At 42.2% G+C, this 26,622-nt stretch overlaps 1 protein-coding gene across 1 annotated transcript; it reads left to right on the top strand.

Moving 5' to 3' along the window:
* Positions 1-25,709, top strand: LOC142214256 (butyrophilin subfamily 2 member A2-like). The gene is made up of 8 exons (XM_075283152.1): positions 1-19; positions 2,538-2,611; positions 4,843-5,181; positions 7,618-7,890; positions 9,041-9,145; positions 16,419-16,445; positions 20,323-20,349; positions 24,979-25,709. The coding sequence occupies exons 1-8, from the start codon at positions 6-8 to the stop codon at positions 25,149-25,151; spliced, it is 1,032 nt and encodes a 343-aa protein (XP_075139253.1). The 5' UTR covers positions 1-5; the 3' UTR covers positions 25,152-25,709.
* The last annotated feature ends 913 nt before the right edge of the window (positions 25,710-26,622 follow it).

The raw sequence follows: 26,622 nt of genomic DNA, 5'->3' as shown, positions 1-26,622 counted from the left end.
CGACAATGAACTCCAAGAAGTGAGTATGGCTGACTTTACAACTTCCTTTGGCTGTTTGAAGTCATACTTGGCAATATATTTAATGACCAATTTTGACTTTCTGTATTTAATGACATTGTAACTTTGTATAATTGTAACTATAAAATCTTACATATTTCTTTTGATTTTGCACAGTTTTAATTTACAAGCAGCAATCTTGTTATTGGGGTGAAGGCTAAGGCCTTGTTCACATCTGTGTCGGTTATCCGTTTGGGGGAGTCCGCATGGGGACCCCCCCGAATGCATTTGCAAATGGTGTACAGAGAAAGCACACAGATCCCCATAGATTATAATTGGGTCTGTGCGCTTGACGTGAGATCTCCGCAGGGAACATGCGGACCGGAAAGTACTTCACAATCTACTTTTCTGTCTGCATGACTCATGCATAGATCTCATGACAAGCACACAGACCCCATTATAGTCTATGGGGTCCGTGTGCTTTCCCTGCGCAGCGCTTGCAAATGCATTCGGTAGTCCAAACAGATTACCAAACGCCGATGTGAACCAAGGGTAATATTCATTCTCTGTAGTCCAGTCTTTTGGCTTTGAGTTTTTAAGGATTCTTCTGATTTACGAGTTCAGATTTCCAATACTTTATTATTTTTAGGAAAGGGGGAAACTATTATTTATGGCCCTGGAGCAGAGAGCAGCTACAATATATGACTCGCATTGGTGTACCCAAAAATCTTGTGTATTAAATTGAATACATAGGCTAAAAGGAAGTCTCTTTCATAAGAAGCTGGACCATGGACCATCAAAATATAGGTTGTGTACTATTTTTATTCCTTTTTCATAGATCCCACCATACATTCAAATGTATAGGGAATCTGTGAAATCAGGAGCTCCTTGGAAAAAATGGACGTTTTTCAGTCATCTGAATGTATTCTCACAGTAATGTGAGATTTTATCAATTTAAGGAATCCCTCTAACAACTGCAATTTTTTGGTTTAGTAGTAACTGACCACCTCAGATTTAGCATACCTTACACCAGAAATTGGCCAAAATTATAGTGTAACAATCCACTGCTCCTGCTAAATGTAGTTTCCTTTTTTGGTACACAACAACCAACAGATTGATAAAATGAATAAAGAAGCTTTCGCTTATATCTTACAGTATTTAAAATGAATATATGACATGGTGCTGTATATAGGTTTTCACCATCCAAATCGGTATTTCTCCCCAATGCACTATGTATATATGTATGAATGTTCATGTAGGTGGGTCTGTGCGCTACCTACTTCTACTACTATGGGGCCCACAGTGCCAGGGAATAATAGACTGGGCACAATGCTCTGATTCTGGTCAATGTTCTCTCGCTGATCTGCCAAGAAAAGTAGAGTCATTATTCTCGCTCTTTCTAAGCTTCAAATCTCTGGCCTGTATAGAATATTCTTTGTGGGGCTTATCTCAGAGTACAAGAGCTTATGCTAGCCAGCACTAATATGCTGTGAGAGTCAGTGCATACAGTGTCTTGGTAATAACCAATATCAGAACTTTCAATGAAGCAGTGAACTATTTTGAGGTCTTTCTGTAACTTCTGAGTGTATTCTGATATGTTATTAAAGGGTCTGTTTAGAGAACTTATAAAGAAGGGGTTTGATGATGATTAGAGATGAGCGAACACTAAAATGTTCGGGGTTCGAAATCCGATTCGAACAGCCGCACACTGTTCGACTGTTCGAACGGGTTTCGAACCCCATTATAGTCTATGGGGGGAAATGCTTGTTTCAGGGGTACGCAACATTCAATCAAATTCTACTTATCAAGTCCATGAGTGAGGGTCGGGCTGGATTCTTCTCCCTGCGCAGCGTCCCCGCATCCTCTTCCGGCCTTGAATTTACTCTGCTAGGCATCGGGCCTGGGCAGAGCCAACTGCGCATGCCCGCACTACAAGCAGACATGCGCAGTCAGCTCTGCCCAGGCCCGATGCCTGGCAGAGTGAATGCAGAGCCGGAAGAGGACGTGGGAGTGCTGCGCAGGGAGAAGACTTCTAAAGGTAAGAGAAGAACCAGCGTTGATTGGCCGACTGTATAGCATTCTGCCAATCAATGCTGGTTCTGCATCAAACTTTTACATTCGAACAGCGAGTGGTACTCGATCGAGTATGAGTATTTAGAATACTGTAGTATTTGATCGAACACCTACTCGATCGAGTACTACTCGCTCATCTCTAATGATGATGTGTTCAAGCTGATAATTTAGAGGCTGATGAATAAAGGGGTCTAAACTTTTTTTGGCCTTTCCTAGTAGCATCCCTGGTTATGACTATGCACATCAGTTAATGTGTGTGTTTGTGCACACACACACGCACATGTTCACCCATGAACCATATTGTTTTCTTTTATATTTCTAATATATAGTAATAGTACAGTGATAGTATAGTCCAGGCATTATAGTAGTTGTATAGTAATAGTGCAGTCATAATATAGTCCTTACATTACAGTAATATAATAGTAAAAATTACATAGTAGCAATAACTAATTATTTTTACTTTTCAGAAGCACTAAAGTGAATTTGGTATCAAGTTTGGTCATTTGGTTTATTGTCGTCAATGTTAATCTTTCTAGTGCAGGTAATTCTCTACTTTTATTATAATATTTTCTTATGGTAATATATTAAGCTACTCCTATCTCTCATATATAATATATATATACACACACACACTCACCGGCCACTTTATTAGGTACACCTGTCCAAGTGCTCGTTAACACTTAATCTCTAATCAGCCAATCACATGGCGGCAACTCAGTGCATTTAGGCATGTAGACATGGTCAAGACAATCTCCTGCAGTTCAAACCGAGCATCAATATGGGGAAGAAAGGTGATTTGAGTGCCTTTGAACGTGGCATGGTTGTTGGTGCCAGAAGGGTTGGTCTGAGTATTTCAGAAACTGCTGATCTACTGGGATTTTCACGCACAACCATCTCTAGGGTTTACAGAGAATGGTCCGAAAAAGAAAAAACATCCAGTGAGCGGCAGTTCTGTGGGCGGAAATGCGTTGTTGATGCCAGAGGTCAGAGGAGAATGGCCAGACTGGTTCGAGCTGATAGAAAGGCAACAGTGACTCAAATAGCCACCCGTTACAACCAAGGTAGCCAGAAGAGCATCTCTGAACGCCGCACAGTACGTCGAACTTGGAGGCAGATGGGCTACAGCAGCAGAAGACCACACCGGGTGCCACTCCTTTCAGCTAAGAACAGGAAACTGAGGCTACAATTTGCACAAGCTCATCGAAATTGGACAATTGAAGATTGGAAAAACGTTGGCTGGTCTGATGGGTCTCGATTTCTGCTGCGACATTCGGATGGTAGGGTCAGAATTTGGCGTCAACAACATGAAAGCATGGATCCATCCTGCCTTGTATCAACGGTTCAGGCTGGTGGTGGTGGTGTCATGGTGTGGGGAATATTTTCTTGGCACTCTTTGGGCCCCTTGGTACCAATTGAGCATCGTTGCAATGCCAAAGCCTACCGGAGTATTGTTGCTGACCATGTCCATCCCTTTATGACCACAATGTACCCAACATCTGATGGCTACTTTCAGCAGGATAATGCAATGCCATGTCATAAAGCTGGAATCATCTCAGACTGGTTTCTTGAACATGACAATGAGTTCACTGTACTCCAATGGCCTCCACAGTCACCAGATCTCAATCCAATAGAGCATCTTTGGGATGTGGTGGAACGGGAGATTCGCATCATGGATGTGCAGCCGACAAATCTGCGGCAACTGTGTGATGTCATCATGTCAATATGGACCATAATCTCTGAGGAATGCTTCCAGCACCTTGTTGTATCTATGCCACGAAGAATTGAGGCAGTTCTGAAGGCAAAAGGGGGTCCAACCCGTTACTAGCATGGTGTACCTAATAAAATGGCTGGTGAGTGTGTATATATATATATATATATATATATATATATATATATATATATATATATATATACTGTATATATATATCCATGATTATCACTGGCATCACTTTTCCACAAAATGGGAATATGACCTTCGAGCACACAGAAGAACTTTACTCAGTGTTATTAGCTGATCTTTGGAGATTAGAAAAATATACACTCACAATGATCGTCCTCCTGCAACTTCAGTGTAAGAAGTCTAGTCAGTCAATGTTTGATGTGTACTTAGAGATAACAACAAGCACCGTGTGGCACATAGTGTAACCCCATTTGGGCAAAAATAAAGCAATGGAGGAGTACAGAATGGGCCAGATGGCCTCTAACCATGTATGGTTGTGGAAGTCACAACTGATTATGTCTTGAGTACATCAAAGATGAGGGTGGCAGCAGAAGTTTCCACGTCACTGACTTCCCATGCCAGATGCCAAAAGATAATTTACACAACTTTGAGATATCACAAGTGGACAGCCCTCTCCTGTTTCTTTTCTTGTCCTTCCCATTCAGGATATAGGCAGCAATATTTGGGATATTTGCCTTTTATCTGGCAAATATATTCCTATTGTCAGTTTGAATCACATAAACTATGGCCTTTTATGGCATTTGCAAAGTGGATGGGATTCTGGTTAATCTCATCCATACATTACTGCAGTGGAAATCCTGCGATTTTAAAAAAAAGCCACCTATGAATTATACCTACGGAAACACTGGTCTCTGTATAAGTATGATAGGGACAGAAAGAAGACTTTCTATGAGAAGTGGAAAAGAACGCAATGCACACTATGTAGGGCTCAAGAGAACATTTTTATACAGATCGTAGACATTGATACACTGATTATTTGTGTAATTGTACAAGTCTCTGTTGTATATTAAACATACTATCTTCGCTTATAGAACAGTTTGCAGTTTACAGTTCATCATCATCTATGACAGTAGATATTGGTGAAGGTGCCTTCATCAATTGTTACCTGAAGCCTGAAGTAAGCGCCGTGGACATGGAGATTCAGTGGATCAGAGTGAACGATGGATCAGTCATTTACAAATATCGCAAAGGAATGGAGGAGAACCATCAGGCATATAATGGGCGCATAAAACTGGTGAAGACTGGAATAGAAAAAGGAAATGTTACTCTGGAGATGCACAACATTCAACCCTCCGATAAAGGTCTATATACATGCTACTTTCAGAATAACTTTATGTTTGATGAGGCCAGAATAGAAATACTACCACGAGGTAAGTGAAATATACAATTGTTTTTGCACAGGCATAGCATAGAATTGTAGCCAAGGTTCTTGTATACAGTGTAACATTGCTATGGAATTCACAATGATTATACAAAACTAACTCAAGAACCAAAAGCTGTCTCTAAGATCTAATGTTCAACACTGTATGGCAGCACGGTTGGCCCCCCACAGAACATGTTTGACCTATAGAAACTTTGGTTGGCATTTGCTAAGACTGACATTTCCTACACCACTCCTAATCCATTCCCACTAGTACGAGTTATGCTAGGATTAAAGGGATCCTTTCATTCAGATGGAATTTTTTGTGACTGACATATCAGAATTTCCTTAAGAAAGGCTATTTGTCTCCTATGTTTAGATGTCTTCTCCGCACCGCCGTTCCGTAGAAATCCCAGTTTTTGCCGGTATGCAAATGAGTTCACTCACAGCACTGGGGGCGTCCCCAATGCTGCAAGAGAACTCTCCAGTGATGCTTCCATCTTCTTCAGGAACGTCCTCTTTCTGAGCAGGTGGTAAAACTTGTAGGCCTTGGCCAGAGTCAACTGTGCATGCCCACAAGAAAATAGCTGCTTATTTACTGTGTAAGCATGCATTTTTCTTGTTGCCTCAGGCAGAGCCTACAAGTTTCACCGCCTGCGCCAGAAGAAGACACAGGAAGAGGACATTCCTGAAGAAGATGGAGGCATCGCTGGAGAGTTCTCTTGCAGCATTGGGGACACCCCCAGTGCTATTTGAGTGGCGCGGAAAAGACATCTAAAGGTAGGAGACAAATAACCTTTCTTAAGGTTATTCCGACGTGTTAGTCACAAAAAATTTCATCTGAATGATAGGATCCCTTTAAGAGGCTCCGACCCAAGCTACAGAAGTCAAATGACTTTATTGTTGTATAATAGTTACAAGAGTATTGTTAAAGTGACAATAAAGCAACACTTCTCCCTATTAGGGCATAACTCTTCTTAGCAATAGTAGTCTGCTGGCAATATGCCAGATATTATAGCATCTCATATATATCATGGCATATCATGTACATTGCAATAACAGACTAAGGCAACCAGTTGGTACTTCTACTATAACCTATAGAACCAACAAGGATGTTACAGCCCCTGTGCTATCCAGTGAGATCCATATCAGGTAGTTGTCCTTATTTTGTAAATAGGTAGTGGGGATGAGTTTTGTGGGTATTGTAGATGAACACTTGTATGGCAGCCACTAACTCCCCAACTCCATAACACTCCCTTCACTCCTTCACTTTGAGTCTCCATGAGAAAGCTCCATTACAAATCTTTATCATTGTCTGTATACTGTAGAATTCAACAAAACGAATGTCCAAATCTTTTGCTGAATATCAAGTAATAGGATTACTTTTACTCTAGGTTCACACTAGCGTATGGGTTTCCATTCTTCGGGTCCACTAGAAAACCCAATCCTCTTAAAAATTGGTTACTCACAGAAACCGATGGAACTTAGACTATAATGGAATCTGTTGGGTCCCTGCCCAATTCTTCAAGTGGAATGAGGGACGGAATCCCCAAATGGAGAGTGAGCGCTAGTGTGAACCTAGCCTTACCTGGTAGTATCTTTATTTTGTTAGTAGGGTTGAGCCGATCTTGAAATTTCAGGATCATTTTTAAAAGCCGATTTTCGATAATTTTCCAACCGATCCCAATCGTGAAATTTGCTCGATCGCCGATCAGGATCCGATCTTTCCCGATCTCTCAACCCTATTACTGATATATACATGCATAGGGTTGAGCCGATCTTGAGATAACCTCTGACCTCGATCCCGCCAGAAAAGATCGGGATCGGAATTCTGATCGCGATAGTGAAATTTACTTGATTGCCAATCGGAATCCAATCTTTTCTGCTCCCGATCGCTCAACCCTATTTGTTAGCCACCAGCTTGGACAAAATGTTTTACATTGAATATATTTTAATATCTATAGGCTTACATTTGTAAAGATCAGGTTATAGTTACTACATTTGATCTGCAATACAAGCTATAATATCATTTACCAGCCACTTTTGAGCCATTGCCTTTATCTCAACATCTGCAACATCGGTGAACTCAGTGTACCCCAAACCACCCGCCACACCTCACCTCCCCATATAGTGGTCACCAACTAAGAGGAAGACGAGACTCCATGGACTGTTATACCCCAAATCAGCCCCCCATACTCTCCCCCTCGACTCCAACTCCCCCACCACCACCATCACTTTACTAGCTTTGGCAATGCCAAATATCTATTCGGACGTGCCAATAAAGCCGATTTGATTTGGTTCCCTTGTAGGGTAAATGGGCTTTCTGACCCATCCACTTAAATTATGTCAAAAAAACAAAATAGAATGTCTATGTTGGTGCTACAATAAGTATTTTATACATACAATACAATGTGTCTAACTTATTTTCTGATTTCTTTAAATAAAGCAATTGGTACAAGTCCGGTTTTGTTAATGGAGACTGACGCACTGAACCTTAAAGTGTCATGCTCTTCATCTGGGTGGTATCCAAAGCCAGACGGGCAATGGCTTAGTGAAGACGAGAAAAAGGTGACAGAATTGTCAAAGTCAATCCAAAAGACCGAGGACGGATTGTACAACATTAACATCTCTATCATGTTTACTGAAGAATCCAAAAGGACGTGCGTCATACAAAACTCATACCCAGAACACCCAATAAATGTGTCCCTTTATTTATCAGGTAAAGTTATTGAGATGTGAACATTAACCATGATTTATGATGAGATTATGAATAAGAGGGCTTGTAGTGTAGATATCAGGCAGCACACTAAAGATTAATCTCAAGTTTGTGCCCAACTCCTGAAGGGACTAGCCACATTCCCTTAAATGCCAAAAAGCAAAATAATAGGACAAAACTATAAGCTTGACCAAAAACAATTGCAGTATTTTATTCCAATGGACACATCCAATATATAACAGAAACGTGTAAGTAGGACAACACTAGAGATGAGCGAACAGTAAAATGTTCGAAATTCGATATTCATTTCAAGTAGCCCTTCAATATTCGACTATGGAATATCAAACCCCATTATAGTCTATGGGGGGAAAATGCTCGTTTCAGGGGTAGGCAACTTTCGATCAAATTATACTTACCAAGTCCACGAGTAAGGGTCGGGCTGGATCCTCCGAGTAGTCTTCTCCGTGCAGCGTCCCCACGGCGTCTTCCGGTTCTGAATTCACTCTGCCAGGCATCAGGCCTGGGCAGAGCCGACGGCGCATGTCCGCACTACAAGCGGGCATGCGCAGTCAGCTCTGCCCAGGCCCGATGCCTGGCAGAGTGAATTCAGAGCCAGAAGACGCCGCGGGGAAGCTGCACGGAGAAGACTTCTAAAAGTAGGAGAAGAACCAGCGTTGATTGACCGACTGTATAGCATTCGGACAATCAATGCTGGTTCTGCATCGAACTGTTCCATTCGAATAGCGAGTGGTACTCGATCGAGTACGAGTATTTCGAATACCATAGTATTCGATCGAATACCTACTCGATCGAATACTACTCGCTCATCTCTAGACAACACCTCTCAAAGAATCTTCTATCCATCTAGATTTCCTATGCCAATGCCTTTGTAAGATTTCGGGGAGTTACCCCTTTATCAGGTGTTTGAGCAAACAGAACCAATGATCAGGGGCACCATTGACTGGAAGTGAAAAGATCAGCCATTGTGCAGTACGGCCAGGATTGGGAGCAGTGACTCTGGCCCTACTACAAAGTGAATATTTTAGCCTCCAATGTGTTCACTAAGGAGCTTAGAGGGGGAAGGGGGAAAACAAAGCTAAAGGGAAATGGTTTGTTACTGTTGAATTTAATTTTATATGTATCTCTATCCTAGATTCTGTATTTCCTAAGAGTAACACAGGACACATTGTTGCACATGCTTTACTTACCCTCATTATAATTGGGATGGTTTCCTGCATCGCAGTACACAAAAACAAAGGTGAGAAACTAGAATTGGGATATAATTTTTTGTTTTCTAAATTTATTCTCAAATTATTTATTTCTTTTTTATTTTACCCAGTTTATTTCCTGAAGGGCAATTTGCAATTGTGTGGTCATTTTATATATTTTTTTATTTATTGCATTATACAGTCCTATGAAAAAGTTTGGGCACCCCTATTAATCTTAATCATTTTTAGTTCTAAATATTTTGGTGTTTATAACAGCCATTTCAGTTTGATATATCTAATAACTGATGGACACAGTAATATTTCAGGATTGAAATGAGGTTTATTGTACTAACAGAAAATGTGCAATATGCATTAAACCAAAATTTGACCGGTGCAAAAGTATGGGCACCTCAACAGAAAAGTGACATTAATATTTAGTAGATCCTCCTTTTGCAAAGATAACAGCCTCTAGTCGCTTCCTGTAGCTTTTAATCAGTTCCTGGATCCTGGATGAAGGGATTTTGGACAAACAATTCAAGTTCAGTTAAGTTAGATGGTCGCCGAGCATGGACAGCCCGCTTCAAATCATCCCACAGATGTTCAATGATATTCAGGTCTGGGGACTGGGATGGCCATTCCAGAACATTGTAATTGTTCCTCTGCATGAATGCCTGAGGATTTGGAGCGGTGTTTTGGATCATTGTCTTGCTGAAATATCCATCCCCGGCGTAACTTCAACTTCGTCCCTGATTCTTGAACATTATTCTCAAGAATCTGCTGATACTGAGTGGAATCCATGCGACTCTCAACTTTAACAAGATTCCCGATGCCGGCATTGGCCACACAGCCCCAAAGCATGATGGAACCTCCACCAAATTTTACAGTGGGTAGCAAGTGTTTTTCTTGGAATGCTGTTTCTTTTTGGACGCCATGCATAACGCCTTTTTTTTTATAACCAAACAACTCAATTTTTGTTTCCAAAATGAAGCTGCCTTGTCCAAATGTGCTTTTTCATACCTCAGGCAACTCTATTTGTGGCGTACGTGCAGAAACGGCTTCTTTCTCATCACTCTCCCATACAGCTTCTATTTGTGCAAAGTGCGCTGTATAGTTGACCGATGCACAGTGACACCATCTGCAGCAAGATGATGCTGCAGCTCTTTGGAGGTGGTCTGTGGATTGTCCTTGACTGTTCTCACCATTCTTCTTCTCTGCCTTTCTGATATTTTTCTTGGCCTGCCACTTCTGGGCTTAACAAGAACTGTCCCTGTGGTCTTCCATTTCCTTACTATGTTCCTCACAGTGGAAACTGACAGGTTAAATCTCTGAGACAACTTTTTGTATCCTTCCCCTGAACAACTATGTTGAACAATCTTTGTTTTCAGATCATTTGAGAGTTGTTTTGAGTAGCCCATGATGCCACTCTTCAGAGGAGATTCAAATAGGAGATCAACTTGCAATTGGCCACCTTAAATACCTTTTCTTATGATTGGATACATCTGGCTATGAAGTTCAGAGCTCACTGAGGTTACAAAACCAATTTTGTGCTTCAGTAAGTCAGTAAAAAGTAGTTAGGGGAATTCAAATCAATAAAATGATAAGGGTGCCCATACTTTTGCACCGGTCAAATTTTGGTTTAATGCATATTGCACATTTTCTGTTAGTACAATAAACCTCATTTCAATCCTGAAATATTACTGTGTCCATCAGTTATTAGATGTATCAAACTGAAATGGCTGTTGCAAACACCAAAATATTTAGAACAAAAAATGATTAAGATTAATAGGGGTGCCCAAACTTTTTCATAGGACTGTATGTATTGAAAACATTTTATCAAATAAGGTTTTATTAAATATTCTGTTCACTTGCTACAGAAAAAATTGCATCACTTTTTTCTGCTGCATTTTTCTTAGCATTTTTTTCTTGCCCTATTTAAAGGGATTCTATCATTAGAATCCCGTTATTAACTAAGAACACATCGGAATAGCCTTAAGAAAGGCTATTCTTCTCTTAACTTCCCCTGTGCTGTCCGAAGACTCTCCAGGTGTTGCCTCCATCTTCTTCTCCCGACTGCCTCTGCGTCATCGGCCGCATCTTCAGCCAGATGTCCGTCAGCAATTTTCCTGTGGCCTCTTACACGAGCGCCCGTTTGGCCACATACTGACTATAACACTGACATGTCAATCAAGTTGGATCCCATGCATATTGGAAATTATGGTCCAGAAATCCCAGATCATGTGTAGTTTGAATCTAGTCTTGAGACCGGGACCCCTTGCATCATAGGAATCTCTAATACTAGGAGTTTCTGTTTCCTTGCAGCTTCACAGTCCAGTATAATGTATAATATTGCATACTACAAGGAGAGAGAGACTCTCTGCATCATATGTATTAAAAAAAAGAAAGTTATGGCCACACATCCCAGTCTTATACATTGATCTTGTGCTTCTCAGCAAATTCTACAATACTAAACATGAGGTTCTTAGTAGAGATGAGCGAACACTAAAATGTTCGAGGTTCGAAATTCGATTCGAACAGCCGCTCACTGTTCGAGTGTTCAAACGGGTTTCAAACCCCATTATAGTCTATGGGGAACATATACTCGTTAAGGGGGAAACCCAAATCCGTGTCTGGAGGGTCACCAAGTCCACTATGACACCCCAGGAAATGATACCAACACCCTGGAATGACACTGGGACAGCAGGGGAAGCATGTCTGGGGGCATAAAAGTCACTTTATTTCATGGAAATCCCTGTCAGCTTGCGATTTTCGCAAGCTAACTTTTCCCCATAGGAATGCATTGGCCAGCGCTGATTGGCCAGAGTACGGAATTCTAGTGCACCCTCGGCTCTGCTACATCTGATGGGCTGACCGGCACACGGTGTAGTTGAGCAGAACTGGCTCAACACTGCTAAGTCTCTGCATACCCATAGGAATGCATTGGCCAGGCTTCGGCCGTGTGCCGGTCAGCCCATCTGATATAGCAGAGCCGAGTGTGCACTAGAATTCCGTACTCTGGCCAATCAGCGCTGGCCAATGCATTCCTATGGGAATGCAGAGACTTAGCAGTGTTGAGCCAGTTCTGCTCAACTACACCGTGTGCCGGTCAGCCCATCAGATGTAGCAGAGCCGAGTGTGCATAAGGGTTCTAGTGCACCCTCGGCTCTGCTACATCTGATGTAGCAGAGCCGAGTGTGCATAAGGGTTCTAGTGCACCCTCGGCTCTGCTACATCTGATGTAGCAGAGCCGAGTGTGCACACTCGGCTCTGCTATATCAGATGGGCTGACCGGCACACGGTGTAGTTGAGCAGAACTGGCTCAGCACTGCTAAGTCTCTGCATACCCATAGGAATGCATTGGCCAGGCTTCGGCCAATCAGCGCTGGCTCTGCCGGAGGAGGCGGAGTCTAAGGTCGGACCTGAATGGAGACTGGTGTGGAGCGATCTTAGACTCTGCCTCCTCCAGCAGAGCCAGCGCTGATTTGTCGAATTCCGTACTCTGGCCAATCAGTGCTGGCCAATGCATTCTATTAGTCCGATGAAGTAGAGCTGAATGTGTGTGCTTAGTTCAACTACGCCGGTGGAGTAGTTGAGCTAAGCACACACATTCAGCTCTACATCATCGGGCTAATAGAATGCATTGGCCAATCAGCGCTGGCCAATGCATTCTATTAGCGTGAGCTGAGTTTGCACAGGGGTTCCAGTGCACCCTCGGCACTGCTACATCTGATGTAGCAGAGCCGAGTGTGCATAAGGGTTCCAGTGCACCCTCTGCTCTACTACATCTGATGTAGCAGACCCGAGTGTGCATAAGGGTTCTAGTGCACCCTCGGCTCTGCTACATCTGATGTAGCAGAGCCGAGCACACTCGGCTCTGCTATATCAGATGGGCTGACCGGCACACGGTGTAGTTGACCAGAACTGGCTCAATACTGCTAAGTCTCTGCATACCCATAAGAATGCATTGGCCAGCTTTCGGCCAATCAGCGCTGGCTCTGCCGGAGGAGGCGGAGTCTAAGGTCGGACCTGAATGGAGACTGGTGTGGAGCGATCTTAGACTCCGCCTCCTCCAGCAGAGCCAGCGCTGATTGGTTGAATTCTGTACTCTGGCCAATCAGCGCTGTCCAATGCATTCCTATGGGGAAAAGTTTGTCACAAAAATCACAATTACACACCCGATAGAGCCCCAAAAAGTTATTTTTAATAACATTCCTACCTAAATAAAGGTTATCCCTAGCTATCCCTGCCTGTACAGCTATCCCTCTCTCTTAGTCACAAAGTTCACATTCTCATATGACCCAGATTTGAAATCCACTATTCGTCTAAAATGGAAGTCACCTGATTTCAGCAGCCAATGACTTTTTCCAATGCCTCCAGTGTCGTAGTTCCTGTCCCACCTCCCCTGCGCTGTTATTGGTGCAAAAAAAGCGCCAGGGAAGGTGGGAGGGGAATCAAATTTTTTTGGAGTTTGCCACGTGATGTTCGATTCGAATCGAACACATTGAACAGCCTGATATCCGATCGAACATGTGTTCGATAGAACACTGTTCGCTCATCTCTAGTTCTTTAGTATACATATTGATCAAGTTGCATAACCAACTAACCACTTCACGGCGACCTCTTTGTAGTGGGTCCCTACTCTAGCAGGTGTGGCATTGCACAGCAACTGCCACAACATGACACCCACAGGGGGAGTGACCCAGTGGTCCGGCAACAACCCTGCCACCAGACCAAGCCAGACCAACACAAGACTCTTTGCACCATAGATCACTAAAATGATTGAAATCCAGGTATCCTAACTGGGTTCAAGCCAGGAAATCTGTCCAATATATGAGCAAGCCGAGCCAGGTTGGACCTGAATATTTCAAATTGTTCCAATTTTATACGAAAACAAACTAATTTTCTTGCGTGAGCTAAAATGGTTGCTGTGTTATATTCTGGGGTTGCCTCTATGGAAGTGGGGAAAAAAATCATACTCACCTACCCTTAACTCTTATGATCCTCCATGCGATATTCAGTGTTATCCCAGTGACATCATGTCAGCATCCTAGGGTCACACTGAGGTCTTTCAAATCAAATCAAATCAGCTTTATTGGCATGTCCGAATGGATATTTGGCATTGCCAAAGCTAGTAAAGTGTGTGTGTGTGGGGGGGGGGGGAGTTGGAGTTGAGGGGGAGAGTATGGGGGAGTGGGGTGGGGTGGCTGATTTGAGTTTAACAGTCCGTGGAGTCTCATCTTCCTCTTAGTTGGTGACCACTATATGGGTGGGTGGTTTGGGGTATAACAGTCCGTGGAGTCTCAACTTCCTCTTGTTTGGTGACAACTGGACACGTATTGGGCACTGGACACTTTGTGCCTCAGTGGTGACATGGGCATGCCAAGCGTCATGACAATCTTGACATAATTTCAGTGGTGTTTGCCTTAAAGGGCTAGAAATTAGATAGATAGATAGATAGATAGGTTTGTAGCAGCAGAGAGACAGTTCTACAATAGGTTTTAAGCCAATATGTGATTCATTCCAAACTTGTTCGACCTTAAATCAGGGACTGTGAAGAGGTGAAATGTTTTGTTTTAGGTTTGCAACTGATTTCCTCTATGTAACCTTAGTTGTGATACATGAGTTCCCAGGTCTGGTAAAATTTTTATTTCTTGTTTCTTTCTTTCCTCATTGGCCCGGGCACCTAATGCTCTATTTTTCTTCTATTTCTGGTCTTGCCACCTGGGAACAATGTACCAAAACTAAGGAAACCATCACAAAAAATGGATGTATAAAGAAGTGCTTTATTTCCTTACCTGCAGTAGTGGAGCTGCACTAGGGTGTGTCTGCCCTGACCATATAAGAGGCAAGTCTGCAGCAACTCCAGGGTTTTATAGAGAAAACTGCAGAGGATTATGGGAAATGTCTAATGATCCCACTAGACTGTAATCTGGCAGTTGGTGGAGTTGACATGGTGGAAAGTTTGTGGAACTACAGCAGCCTGAAGTGTAAGGATTTTGTTGTACACAGTATGGATATTTTTTGATGAATTATTTTTTATCTTAAAATAAACTCCTTTAGGTTTCTTTCCATCAAAGTCTGATTGTTTTTTTGGAAAATACCATGCTTCACAGGGACCTGAGCTGCCAAACCCCTAATGAGGCAAATCCTCAGAAGTTCTCCCATCTCTAGTATGGACTAAATTTCCTAACCCTTCTTCACCTGTGTGCAGGAGACCTTGAGGAAAAGCTTTTCCTCTTTCTTGTAAACACTCATGACATCAAAACATTCACCGACAACTGTCATTCTTGTATTTGGCTCGGTTCACAGTAGTGCCAGCTCTCCATCGTTGGGTTTGCTGGGGAACCTGAACAATGGAGAGGTGGACCACTAAAATGGCGGTCATTAACTATAATGGGGTCTCAGCAGGAGTGAACCTGCCTTTTTCACTGCCCTAGGAGGATGACAGAAAGCCCCCCCCCCGGGAGGAGGGGGCGGGGTGGAGCGGCGTTAGCAGGCAGAGAGCAGGCACGGAGAGGACCTGCTCTCTGCCTGAGCGTGAGGGGAGGCTGCTGGAGCAGCGCTGCTCCAGCGGTCTCGCCAATCCACCGCTTGGTGACGCTAAGCCAGTCCAGGACAGTTTGTCCTGGACTGGCTTAGGTAAGCAAAAATGCCGCCCTCCCCGGGGCCCTGGCATAGCGCCACCTGAAGCGGTTGCTTCAGGTTGCCTCATGGGAGGTGCGGCACTGGGTCTCAGTTAACAGAAAAAAAAGTCCTCTGTGCCTGCAGTCCCACTTCTGTATTTTCCAAGAAAACCCCTTTAATTCCATTAAAACAAATATTGTTTCCATAGGTCATGAAAGACCTCATATCAGACAGACTTTTTAGCCGAACACAGGTAAATAGGTTCCAGTCCAAAATATGGGTAGCCGCGACTGAATGCAAGTGCACTGCACCGGCATCCAATCCCGCACTCCGCTCCAGATTAAGCCCAATGAATGGGCCTAGTCGGGAGTGTCTTCAGGCCGAATCACGAGGCAAAACGGACTGAAGAATGAGCAAACTGGCTCGGCTCCCATTGTTTTCAATGGGAGCTGTCTTTTTGGTCAGGATTTTGAGGCGGATATGACCTCAAAATTCTGACCAAAAAACTCGGTGTGAGCTTACCCTTATTCTGTTATCCTGTCTATCTGCTATATGTACATATTAAGGTGTATAGGAAGGGATATATACATAAAAAGGATATAAATTATATGGACAGCAAGATATAATTTTTTAACGCTCTAATTTTTTTTCTACTAATAAAAGTCAATGTTCATTAAAAAAAAATAAAATTTTTTTTTGCAGAAAAGAAAAGAAAAGCCATTAAAAAAGGTAAATTACATATATTTAGTGTTTAAAAAAAATGTTCCATTGAAAACTTTTTTGGAAAAAAAAAAAAAAAAACATAAAAACATCTGTATTCCTTTTGATTTTTTTGAATGCATGTTTTTCAATTGGCATTTTTTATTCACAGTAATGTTTCTACATTTTTTTCCTGGGAATTTTTTTTTTTTTTTCATGGAATTAAATTGATAGGAAAACGCCTGGAAAAAAAATTCCATAGCCAGAGCTCACTGCATTTTGAAAAACAATTGCCAAAGATGGAAAAGGTGTCACGTGGCCATTTTTAGAACACATTGATTTCAGTGTGTGCATTCACATGGCCATTTTTGACACTGTTTTAACGGATTGTGAAAAAACTGTATTTTCATGGATCCCTCAATAGACTCAAGTCTGGGGAGGAGGAATTCATAAAAACGGATTCTCCATGGTCGCATAATAGCTGCAAATTTTACTTACTGATGCAGATATTGCCGTTTTTTTTTTTTTTGAGCCTCAACTTTAAGGGTCCATTCACACGGAGGAAAATGGTGAGGATTTTAATGTGGAATTTCAGCGCTGAAAAAAAAAAAAAAAGCCTCCCATTGACTTCAATGGGTTCTGCCAGCTTTTTTTTCCACTAACAGAATTTTCTGCTAGAGGAAAATTCTGCCATTTTCCTTCGTGTGAATGGACCCTAAAATTAGAACTCTACTGGGAGGCTTTTTTTGGAGGCTGATTTTGAGGCAGATTCCTGACCAAATTCCTGACAAAAAAACTCAGTGTGAACTCAGCCTAAGGCTGGTGCTCCACGTTGCAGAAACGCAGCTTTTTTTGTTGAAGATTTTGTTGCGGTTTATTGAGCCAAAGCCAAGAATGGCTACATGAGGAATGGGAAATATATAAGAAGTTCTTATACTTCTGCCTTCTGCTCAATCCACTCTTGGCTTTGGCTTAAAAAAATGCAACAAAATCTGCAACAAAAAAGCTACATTTCCGCAATGTAGGGCTTCAGCCTTAGGTCCTGTTCCCATGGAGTAACGCTGTGCTCATTCTGACACGTAAACACATTTCAGAGTGAGCGCTTCAAAACAGAATCCCATTGACTTCCATGGGTTCTGTCTTACGCGCTCTACACAATGAAATCAATGGGAGGCTTTTTAACACATTGATTTCAATGTCTTACACGCATTAAATGGAGCCCATTGAAGTCAATGGGATTCTGCTTTTGAAGTGCTCACTCTGACACATGTTTACGTGTCAGAATGAGTGCAGCATTACTCCATGGGAATGGGCCCTAAGGCTGAGGCCCTACGTTGCGGAAATGTAGCTTTTTTGTTGCAGATTTTGTTGCAAGGCTGGGTTCAAACGGGGTTTGTTGGTCTGGAACCTGAGGCAGAGGCTGCCTCAGGTTCCGGTCCAAAATACAGGTAGCTGCGACTGGATGCCGCTGCAGTACATCGGCATCCAGTCGCGCACTCCACTCCAGATTAGGCCCAAAGCGAAAAAAAAGCTAGTGGAAACCATAGAACTCTATGCGGAGGTGTTTTTTCTACGTGGATTCTGACAAAGATTCAGCAACAAAATCCTCACCAAAAACTCTGTGAATGGACCCTAAGAGGCTCTTGGCTTTGGTTCAAAAGCTACTGAAAAATCTGTAATAAAAATGCAACTTTTCTTCAATGTGTAGCCTCAGCTTGCTGAAATAAAATGATTGTTCAAAGCCAACCTGAAGAATATATTGTAGTTTTCACTTTATAGAATGTACCTTATGATAAGACACATCCAGGTTTTAGAGGAAAAAAATATTTTGAACCAATTCTTGGATAACCTCTTTAAGAATAATGTCCCTTAGTTGCCCCTCTACTCAGTAGTGTTCAATAATGACCACATACAGTATGATGTCCCTAGTGGCCCCTCCACACAGTATAATGTTCCATAATGACCACAATACAATATGATGTCCCTAGTGGCCCCTCCGAGTATTATATCCCATAATGACCACAATACAGTATGATGTCCTTATTGGCCCCTCCGCATTGTATAATGTTCCATAATGACCACAATACAATATGATGTCCCTAGTGGCCCCTGCGAGTATTATATCCCATAATAACCACAATACAGTATGATGTCCCTAGTGGCCACTCCACACAGTATGTTTCTTAGTGACCACAATACAGTAAAATGTCCCATAGTGACCTACACATGGTATAATGTTCTATAGTGGTCTCTCCACACAGTATAATGCCTTACAGCGGCCCCTCCATACACAGAGGCTAGAACTGTAAAAAATAAAACAAATCATAAATGTGTTTGTCTTCCTTACTTGCTGTGGCTGTCTCTGATTACTGGTATCATCTTATGTGAGAACCAATTGCTGGGTAATCTTGTGATCAGACCAGCCCCCATCTCCCCCTGGCTATCCTGGCAGTCAATTAAGTTTAGAAAAATGCTGCTTTCATCAGTGATGACATCATACTCATGGTGGGTATACCTCCCAACCGTCCCGATTTCCGCGGGACATTCACGATTTGGGTGATATGTCCCGTGGTCCCGGTTGGAGGGAGGTATGTCCCGATTTCAACTCAGATCTGCGTCCATAGGACGCAGATCTGAGTTGAACACTTATGCGGCTGAAGCAAGGAGCTGACACAGGTCAGCTCATCGCTTCGCCGCTGCGTGTCTCTCTCGCTGACACATATGCGGCTGAAGCGAGGAGCTGACCTGTGTCAGCTCCTTCCTTCAGCCGCATATGTGTCAGCGAGAGAGGCGTGCAGAGAGCGGTGAGGGAGCGGAGGAGAAGGTAAGTTTAATGTGGAGGTGGAATGTGAATCTGGGGGCAGATGAAGGAGAGGACGGCATGACACTGGGGACAGAGATGGAGAGGACGGCATGACACGGGGGGCAGAGATGGGGGACATGAATCTGGGGGCAGAGATGGAGGGGGGGCATGAATCTGGAGGGACATGAATCTGGGGGCAGAGATGGAGAGGACATGAATCTGGGGGCAGAGATGTGGAGACATGAATCTGGGGGCAGAGATGTGGGGACATGAATCTGGGGGCAGAGATGGGGGACATGAATCTGGGGGCAGAGATGGAGGGGGGACATGAATCTGGGGGCAGAGATGGGGGACATGAATCTGGGGGCAGAGATGGGGGACATAAATCTGGGGGCAGAGATGGAGGGGGGACATGAATCTGGAGGGACATGAATCTGGGGGCAGAGATGGAGGGGACATGAAACTGGGGGCAGAGATGTGGGGACATGAATCTGGGGGCAGAGATGGAGGGGGGACATGAATCTGGAGGGACATGAATCTGGGGGCAGAGATGGAGGGGACATGAAACTGGGGCAGAGATGTGGGGACATGAATCTGGGGGCAGAGATGGAAGGGGGACATGAAACTGGGGGCAGATGAAGGATGTATATGAAACTGGAGGAGAGATAGAGGGGGGACATTTAATTTACGGGTGACTGTAGGAGGATTATACTGTGTGCGGGCAAATGAAAAATTAACGAGTGGGCGGAGTCAACAAAAGTGGGCAGGGCTAAATTTGCTGTGGCGCGCTACGCACATTTTGTCCCTCTTTCGGTTCTTCAAAAGTTGGGAGGTATGATGGTGGGTGTGACTACCAACTGAAGTCATTTGCCCAATGAATGGCACATGATCAGGACCAGTAAGTTTATTGCAACACAGATTGTGTTGGTCACACATGTCTGCAAAAGGGTAGGGATTTTTTATTTGGTTTCAGTAGGAAAAATTAATTTCATCACATTTTTGTCTGTTAAAAAATATAAATATATATTTTTTGGGGAAAACCCGTTTAAACTTTATATGTTTTACCTCTTGTGACTAGATGTATTATTTTGTCTTCTTCTCTAGAATTTAAACAAGCAATGAAACACTCAGGTATGTGCGGTATATTATAATTTGCAGGAACATTTTTCTACATTTGCACCCTCTGCCATGCTACAGTCTGTGATCAGTGTCCAGGACTTGAACTGTACAGACTACTATAGAGTATCAACATTCTCAACTACCACTAGAATTTCTACTGTGCAATTGTTAGGATAAATCACCTTCACTGCATGCATAGACAATTATTGTTTATATGCTGTAATAGAAGTGGAATAATGCCAATTACATGAAAAAAACCTTAGTAACATAAGACATGGAAAACATGTGAGACCCTTTGAAATACAGAGAATATTAAGGCTGAGTTCACACGGGGTATTTTGGTCAGGATTTTGAGGCCGTATACACCTCAAAATCCTGACCAAAAAGACAGTTCCCATTGAAAACAATGGGAGCCGGTCAGATCGGACATGCTTATTCTTCAGGCGGAGTCTCCTCGCAACTCCGCCTGAAGACACTCCCTCCTCCCAACTATGCCCATTCATTTGGGCCTAATCCAGAGCAGAGTGCGTGACTGGATCTACGCTGCATCGGCATCCAGTCGCAGCTAACCATATTTTGGACTGCAACCTGAGGCGGCCTCCGCCTCCGATTTCGGACAAAGAAAACCCAGTGTGAACCTGGCCTAAAGAACCTGTGTGCGCACCAAGCCCTGCGAGTGTCAGCCGTATGTTACGGCTGACAATGCCCTGTAACACCCGTGGTCGGAACCAGGTCTGATTGCGGGTGTTAACCCATGAGATACCGGCGGTCAAACATGACCGCCAACATCTCAGGGGTTTCTGTATATAATGGTGCCGGTATTGGTAATGGGCAGCCCGGGGTCTGATCAGTGACCTCAGGTCTGCCCCATCACTTCCCCCTCCACGTACCTGGTTGATCCTGCCAAAATGGAAGCTGTCAGTCCCGTGCGTCCACACAGGCTGACAGCTTCCTGTACACTGCAATACACATGTATTGCAGCATACATGTTGTTAAGCAGTGATCAGCAGATCACTGCTTCAATCCCCCATGGGGACAGAAAAAAAAAGCAGAAATAAAGTTTAAATAAGTTTAAAATAAATTAGAAATAAATAAAGCCCCAAAAATCCAATTTTCCCATATAAAATGTTTTATTATGTAAAATAAAGAAAAAAAAAAAAAAATTACGTTTGGTATCACCGCGTCCGTAATAACCTGAACAATAAAATTAAAACATTATTTAACCCGAACGGCGTAAAAAAAACGTAGAAAACCGCACAAAATAATGATTATTCACCACCTTTGCCTTACAAAATGTTCAATAAAAAGTAATCAAATGGTCAGATGAAAACCAAAATGGTACCAATAAAAAGCAGAGGTCATCCCGCAAAAAATAAGCCCTCAATCAGCTCTGTCTACCGAAAAATAAAAATGTTATGCCTTTCAGAAGATGGCGGTGCAAAAATAATTGATTTTTTTCCCTTCAATTGAATTTTATTCTGCACAAATAGCAACGCATTAAAAAATAATATAAATGAGGTATCGCCGTAACCGTACTGACCCGCAGAATAAAGGTAACATGTTACTTATGTTGTACGCTGCACGGGAAAAAAAAAATGCTAAAAAGCAATGCCAGAATTGATGTTTCCTTTTACATCCCACCCAGAAAGAGTTAATAAAATGTAGTCAATAAGTTACAGGCACCCCAAAATGGTGGCATTGAAAAGCTCATCTAATACCGCAAATACCAAGCCCTCATATGGCCACATTGCCAGAAAATAAAAATCTAGCTTGTACAATGTGAAGACAAAAACCCCAAAAGTCGCCAAATCATTAGGACATAAGTGGCTGCGACTAGAAGGAAATGTGTAAGCAGTGCGAGCGTTTTCAGGGACCCCCCATATTTAGAGCTTATGAGAGAGAAGACACCAGCGCTGATCCCCCAGAATGCCCCTCTTCCCCGTCCGTGTCATAGGAGCTAGTGGGAAAATAGAATGGGATTTGGTGACCCAATTTACTCCGCACAGCTTACACATTCACTTCGGGATTACTAATGCTACTACATCACTTGATAAATTCTTTGAGGGGTGCGGTTTTCAAAATGGGGTCACTTTCTAGAGGTTTCCACTGTTTGACACCTCAAGGGCTTTGTAAATGCGACATGGTTCCTGAAACTGATCACAGCCAGATCTGCCCTCTAAAAGCTCCTTGGCGCACCTTCCCTCCTGCGTCTCACTGTGCGTCCATATATTAGTTTACACCCACAAGTGGGGTACTATGGTAGTCTGGAGAACTTGCATAACAAATTGTGGGATGCGTTTTCTCCTTTAACCCCTTGTGAATGTGCAAATTCTAGGGCTAAACGAAAATATTAGCAAAATAAAATCAAATGTGTAAATTTCACCTCCATTTTGTCTTAATTCCTGTTAAGCACTTATAGGGTTAAAATACTAGGTATATGTTGTTTTGGCTTATTTAAGGGGTGCAGTTTTGAAAATGGGGGTTTAATACAAGGGTCTTTCAAAAACCCCTTCATAACTGGATTAGTCCTTTAACCCCTTCCCGACATGCACCGTAATAGTACGGCGCATGTCGAGTCTGTAACTATGGCGACCACCCGGGAGCTGGGCGGCCGCCATAGCCACCGAGTGTCTACTGCTTTAACCCCTCCGGCTCCACGGTCAAAAGCGCCGGAGGCGCCATTTTCCCGGCAGCACATGGGCGCCGCCATTTTGCCGGTGATCGCTGGCTCCTGGAGCATGCTCCAGGGCCGACGTCACGTTGCCATGAGAGCCGGGAGCCTTTACAAGGCTCCCAGGCTTGTCTGCAAATTCTCTCTTTTGCAGGCTGGTCTATGCAGCCTGCAAAAGAAAGGATGATTTTTTGCAATTCATTTCAATGCATTATCATTGTAATGCATTGCATTAGTGATCAGACCCCCTGGGGTTCAAGACCCCTAGGGGGTCTAATAAATGCAAAAAAAAATTTTTTTAAAAAGTAAAAAAAAAATATAAAAATATATAAAAAGTCTTAAAAGTTCAAATCACCCCCCTTTCCCTAGAACACATATAAAAGTAATTAAAAACTGTGAAACATACACATGTTAGGTATCCCCGCGTCTGAAATCGCCCGCTCTACAAATCTATAGAAATTTTTTTCCTGTTTGGTAAACACCGTAGTGGGAAAAATAGTCAAAAGTGCCAAACCGCCGTTTTTTCACTGTTTTGATTCTGATAAAAATTTGAATAAAAAGTGATCAAAGCAATAACATTTCCCGAAAATGGTAAAACTAAAAAGTACACCCGGCCCCGCAAAAAAAGACGCCCTATGCATCCCTGTACACTTACGTATAAAAAAGTTATGGCTGTCAGAATATGGCGACTTTTAGAAAAAAAAAATTTTAACACCGTTTTGGACTTTTTTTAAGGGGTCAAAATGTAAATGAAACCATATAAATTTGGTATCCCTGGAACCATACCGAAACACAGAATACAGGGGACATGTCATTTTGGCTGCACAGTGAACGCCGTAAAACCAAAGCCCGTAAGAAAGTCGCAGTAATGCATTTTTTCAAATCCCCCCCATTCTGAATTTTTTTCCTGCTTCTCAGTAAATTATATAGAATAATTAATGGTGGCATCATGAAGAAAAATTTGTCCCGCAAAAATTAAGACCTCGTAAGGCTCTGGGAGCGGAGAAATAAAAAAGTTATGGGGTTTAGAAGGAGGGGAGTCAAAAACGAAAAACGAAAATCAAAAAATGCCATCGGCGGGAAGGGGTTAAAAAATGGGTTTTGGAAATTTCTTGAAAATTTAGAATATTGTTGTTTCACTTGTAAACCTTCTAATGTCGGTTAAAAATAAAAGGGCAACTAAAGTTTGATGTGACATAAAGCAGAGATCTGGGACATGAGATTTATGATATAATTTTGGCGGTCTGACTATCTGTATGCAATGCACATCATTTCAAACTTTATCAAATGCATATTTTTCAAAATTTCCACCAAATTTCCTATTTTTTCATAATTAAACACAAAACATATCTACCAAGATTTACCACTAACATGAAGTATAATGTGTTACGAAAAAACAATCTCAAAATCACTTTGGTAAGTTAAAGCATTTTAAAGTTATTGCCACATAAAGTGACACGTGTCAGTTTTGAAAAATCGAGCTTGGTCAGGAAGTCGAAAAGTTCCATCGGTGGGAAGGGGTTAAAATCGGACAACCCCTTTTATAAAATACGCAGCTGGTGCGATATGCACCTGAATTATTAAGAACTGACATAGATTTCAGGTGTAACTCATTCTGGATTTCTGTTGCGAGTTATAGTAAATTTGTTAGTCCAAGGCCTTCCCACCCTGGCCCGCCTAGCTCAGCACCCCTTTCATAAAAGTGGCAAGTGGGGCACAGGAGGAGTAATCTGGTAAATCATTGGAAAAATAATATACACCAAAAAATAACCACCTTCAAACCCATCTATGCAAAAAAAAAAAAAAAAAAACTGGTGTAGATGGGTTACAAAATTTCCTCCACAGTATATTAACTAAAAACTATTTTTTACTTTGATAACATTAGTATTTATTTTATTAACTCTTACAGTTCTCCCTAACAGTTCCTCATGTAAGACCACGTTTTTTTTTCAATATGTTCCCTTTTCTAGTTGATGTCTGTCTCGATCCAGAAACTGCTCATCCCGATCTGAGAATTTCAGATGACCTTAAGTGTTTGTCAAGGACACTGGAGCGGCAAAAGGTTCCAGACAACGAGAAAAGGTTTGACACACGACTATATGTCCTTGGAAAGGAACCTCTATCCAATGACCAGAAATACTAGAAGGTGAATGTTGAAGATGCCACACACTGGACTATTGGAGTGGCCTATGAAAATATCAACAGGAAAGGGAAGCTGAATATTTCACCAGATGAAGGAATTTGGGTGCTAGAGTTAGATGGAGGAATCTACAAGGTGTATGAAGATCATCCTATCAATATTAAAGTCCCCAAGGGTCTTCGGCATATTGGTATATATATAAACTTACCAACAGGTAAAGTTGCTTTTTATGACGCAGATAAAGGCCTATTAATCTATTCATTTAAGAAGAAATTGGGAAATTCAGCTTCAGTATATCCATTTTTCTCAGTTTGGACTATCGGTGAAAATATTCGTGTGTGTTCATTAAATTGTCCTACTAAAGATTCAGATGAAAATACTAGAATGTTGCTTTATGGGGAAGAATCACCTGAACACCTAAACTTAATGGACAGATGTTTGTTTTAAATGATATGACCTATATAATGGACTCTGATAAATTCTTAGCTTAAAATTAGCACTAAAGAGAAAAAGTGACCCCGGCATTCATTATTTACCCCTTAAAGGGGGTCGGCCACTTTCAGAGCAATATTAAGAGACAAATGTTATTGTTTGTATAATAAAAAGATATACAATTTTCCAATATACTTTCTGTATCAATTCCTCACGGTTTTCTAGATTTCGGCTTGCTGTCATTCATTCTGTTACTTCTAGTGGATAAAACTCTGACCACGGTCATGTGAATTACGGTTCATGGTCATGTGATTACCACGCAGGTGTCTGATTATTGTGCTGTGACTATAACGAGCGGCATCTGTGTACTCATCACATGACCTTGGCTTTTATCCACTAGAAGTAACAGAATGATTGATAACATGCAGAAATCTAGAAAACCGTGAGGAATGGATACAGAAAGTATATTGGAATATTGTGCAACTTTTTATAATATAAACCATAACATTTGTCTCTCAATATTGATCTGATAGTGGCCAACCCCTTTAAGGACCTGGTCATTTTGAGATTTTTCCGTCTCAGTATTTGTAGACACAACTTTTTTTTGTCTTTATCGCTGTATGAGACTTTTGTATTATTAAAATGTGTTTTTTTGTGTATTGTTCTTCATTTAATTTTAATTCTATTAATTAAAAAAAAAAAAAAAAAAAAAAAAAGCTTGCTACATGGGATCGTATCCTTATACTGGTTTTATTTCACAAACATACAGTAGTAAAAAGAACATTAATAGTAGAGATACTCGAATATTGAACCCTATTATAGTCTATGGGGGGAAAATGCTCGTTTCAGGGGTAGGCAACGTTCGATCAAATTATACTTACCAAGTCCACGAGTGAGGGTCTGGCTGGATCCTCCGAGAAGTCTTCTCCGTGCAGCGTCCCCGCGGCATCTTCTGGCTCTTCATTCACTCTGCCAGGCATCGGGCCTGGGCAGAGCCGACTGCGCATGCCCGCACTACAAGAAAATGTAGTGCGGGCATGCG

Source organism: Leptodactylus fuscus, chromosome 7 (assembly GCF_031893055.1).
Source record: "Leptodactylus fuscus isolate aLepFus1 chromosome 7, aLepFus1.hap2, whole genome shotgun sequence".
NCBI classification, from domain to species: Eukaryota; Metazoa; Chordata; class Amphibia; order Anura; family Leptodactylidae; genus Leptodactylus; species Leptodactylus fuscus.
Note: the sequence above shows the minus strand (reverse complement) of the source record. Positions and strands in the feature narration are given on the sequence as shown.

Bases quoted from the DNA above. Each gene is read 5' to 3' on its own strand.
- LOC142214256 (XM_075283152.1), top strand. The intron at 5,182-7,617 runs GTAAGTGAAATA...CTTTAAATAAAG, and splicing joins AATAGAAATACTACCACGAG to CAATTGGTACAAGTCCGGTT. The intron at 16,446-20,322 runs GTAAATTACATA...CTTCTTCTCTAG, and splicing joins AAGAAAAGCCATTAAAAAAG to AATTTAAACAAGCAATGAAA.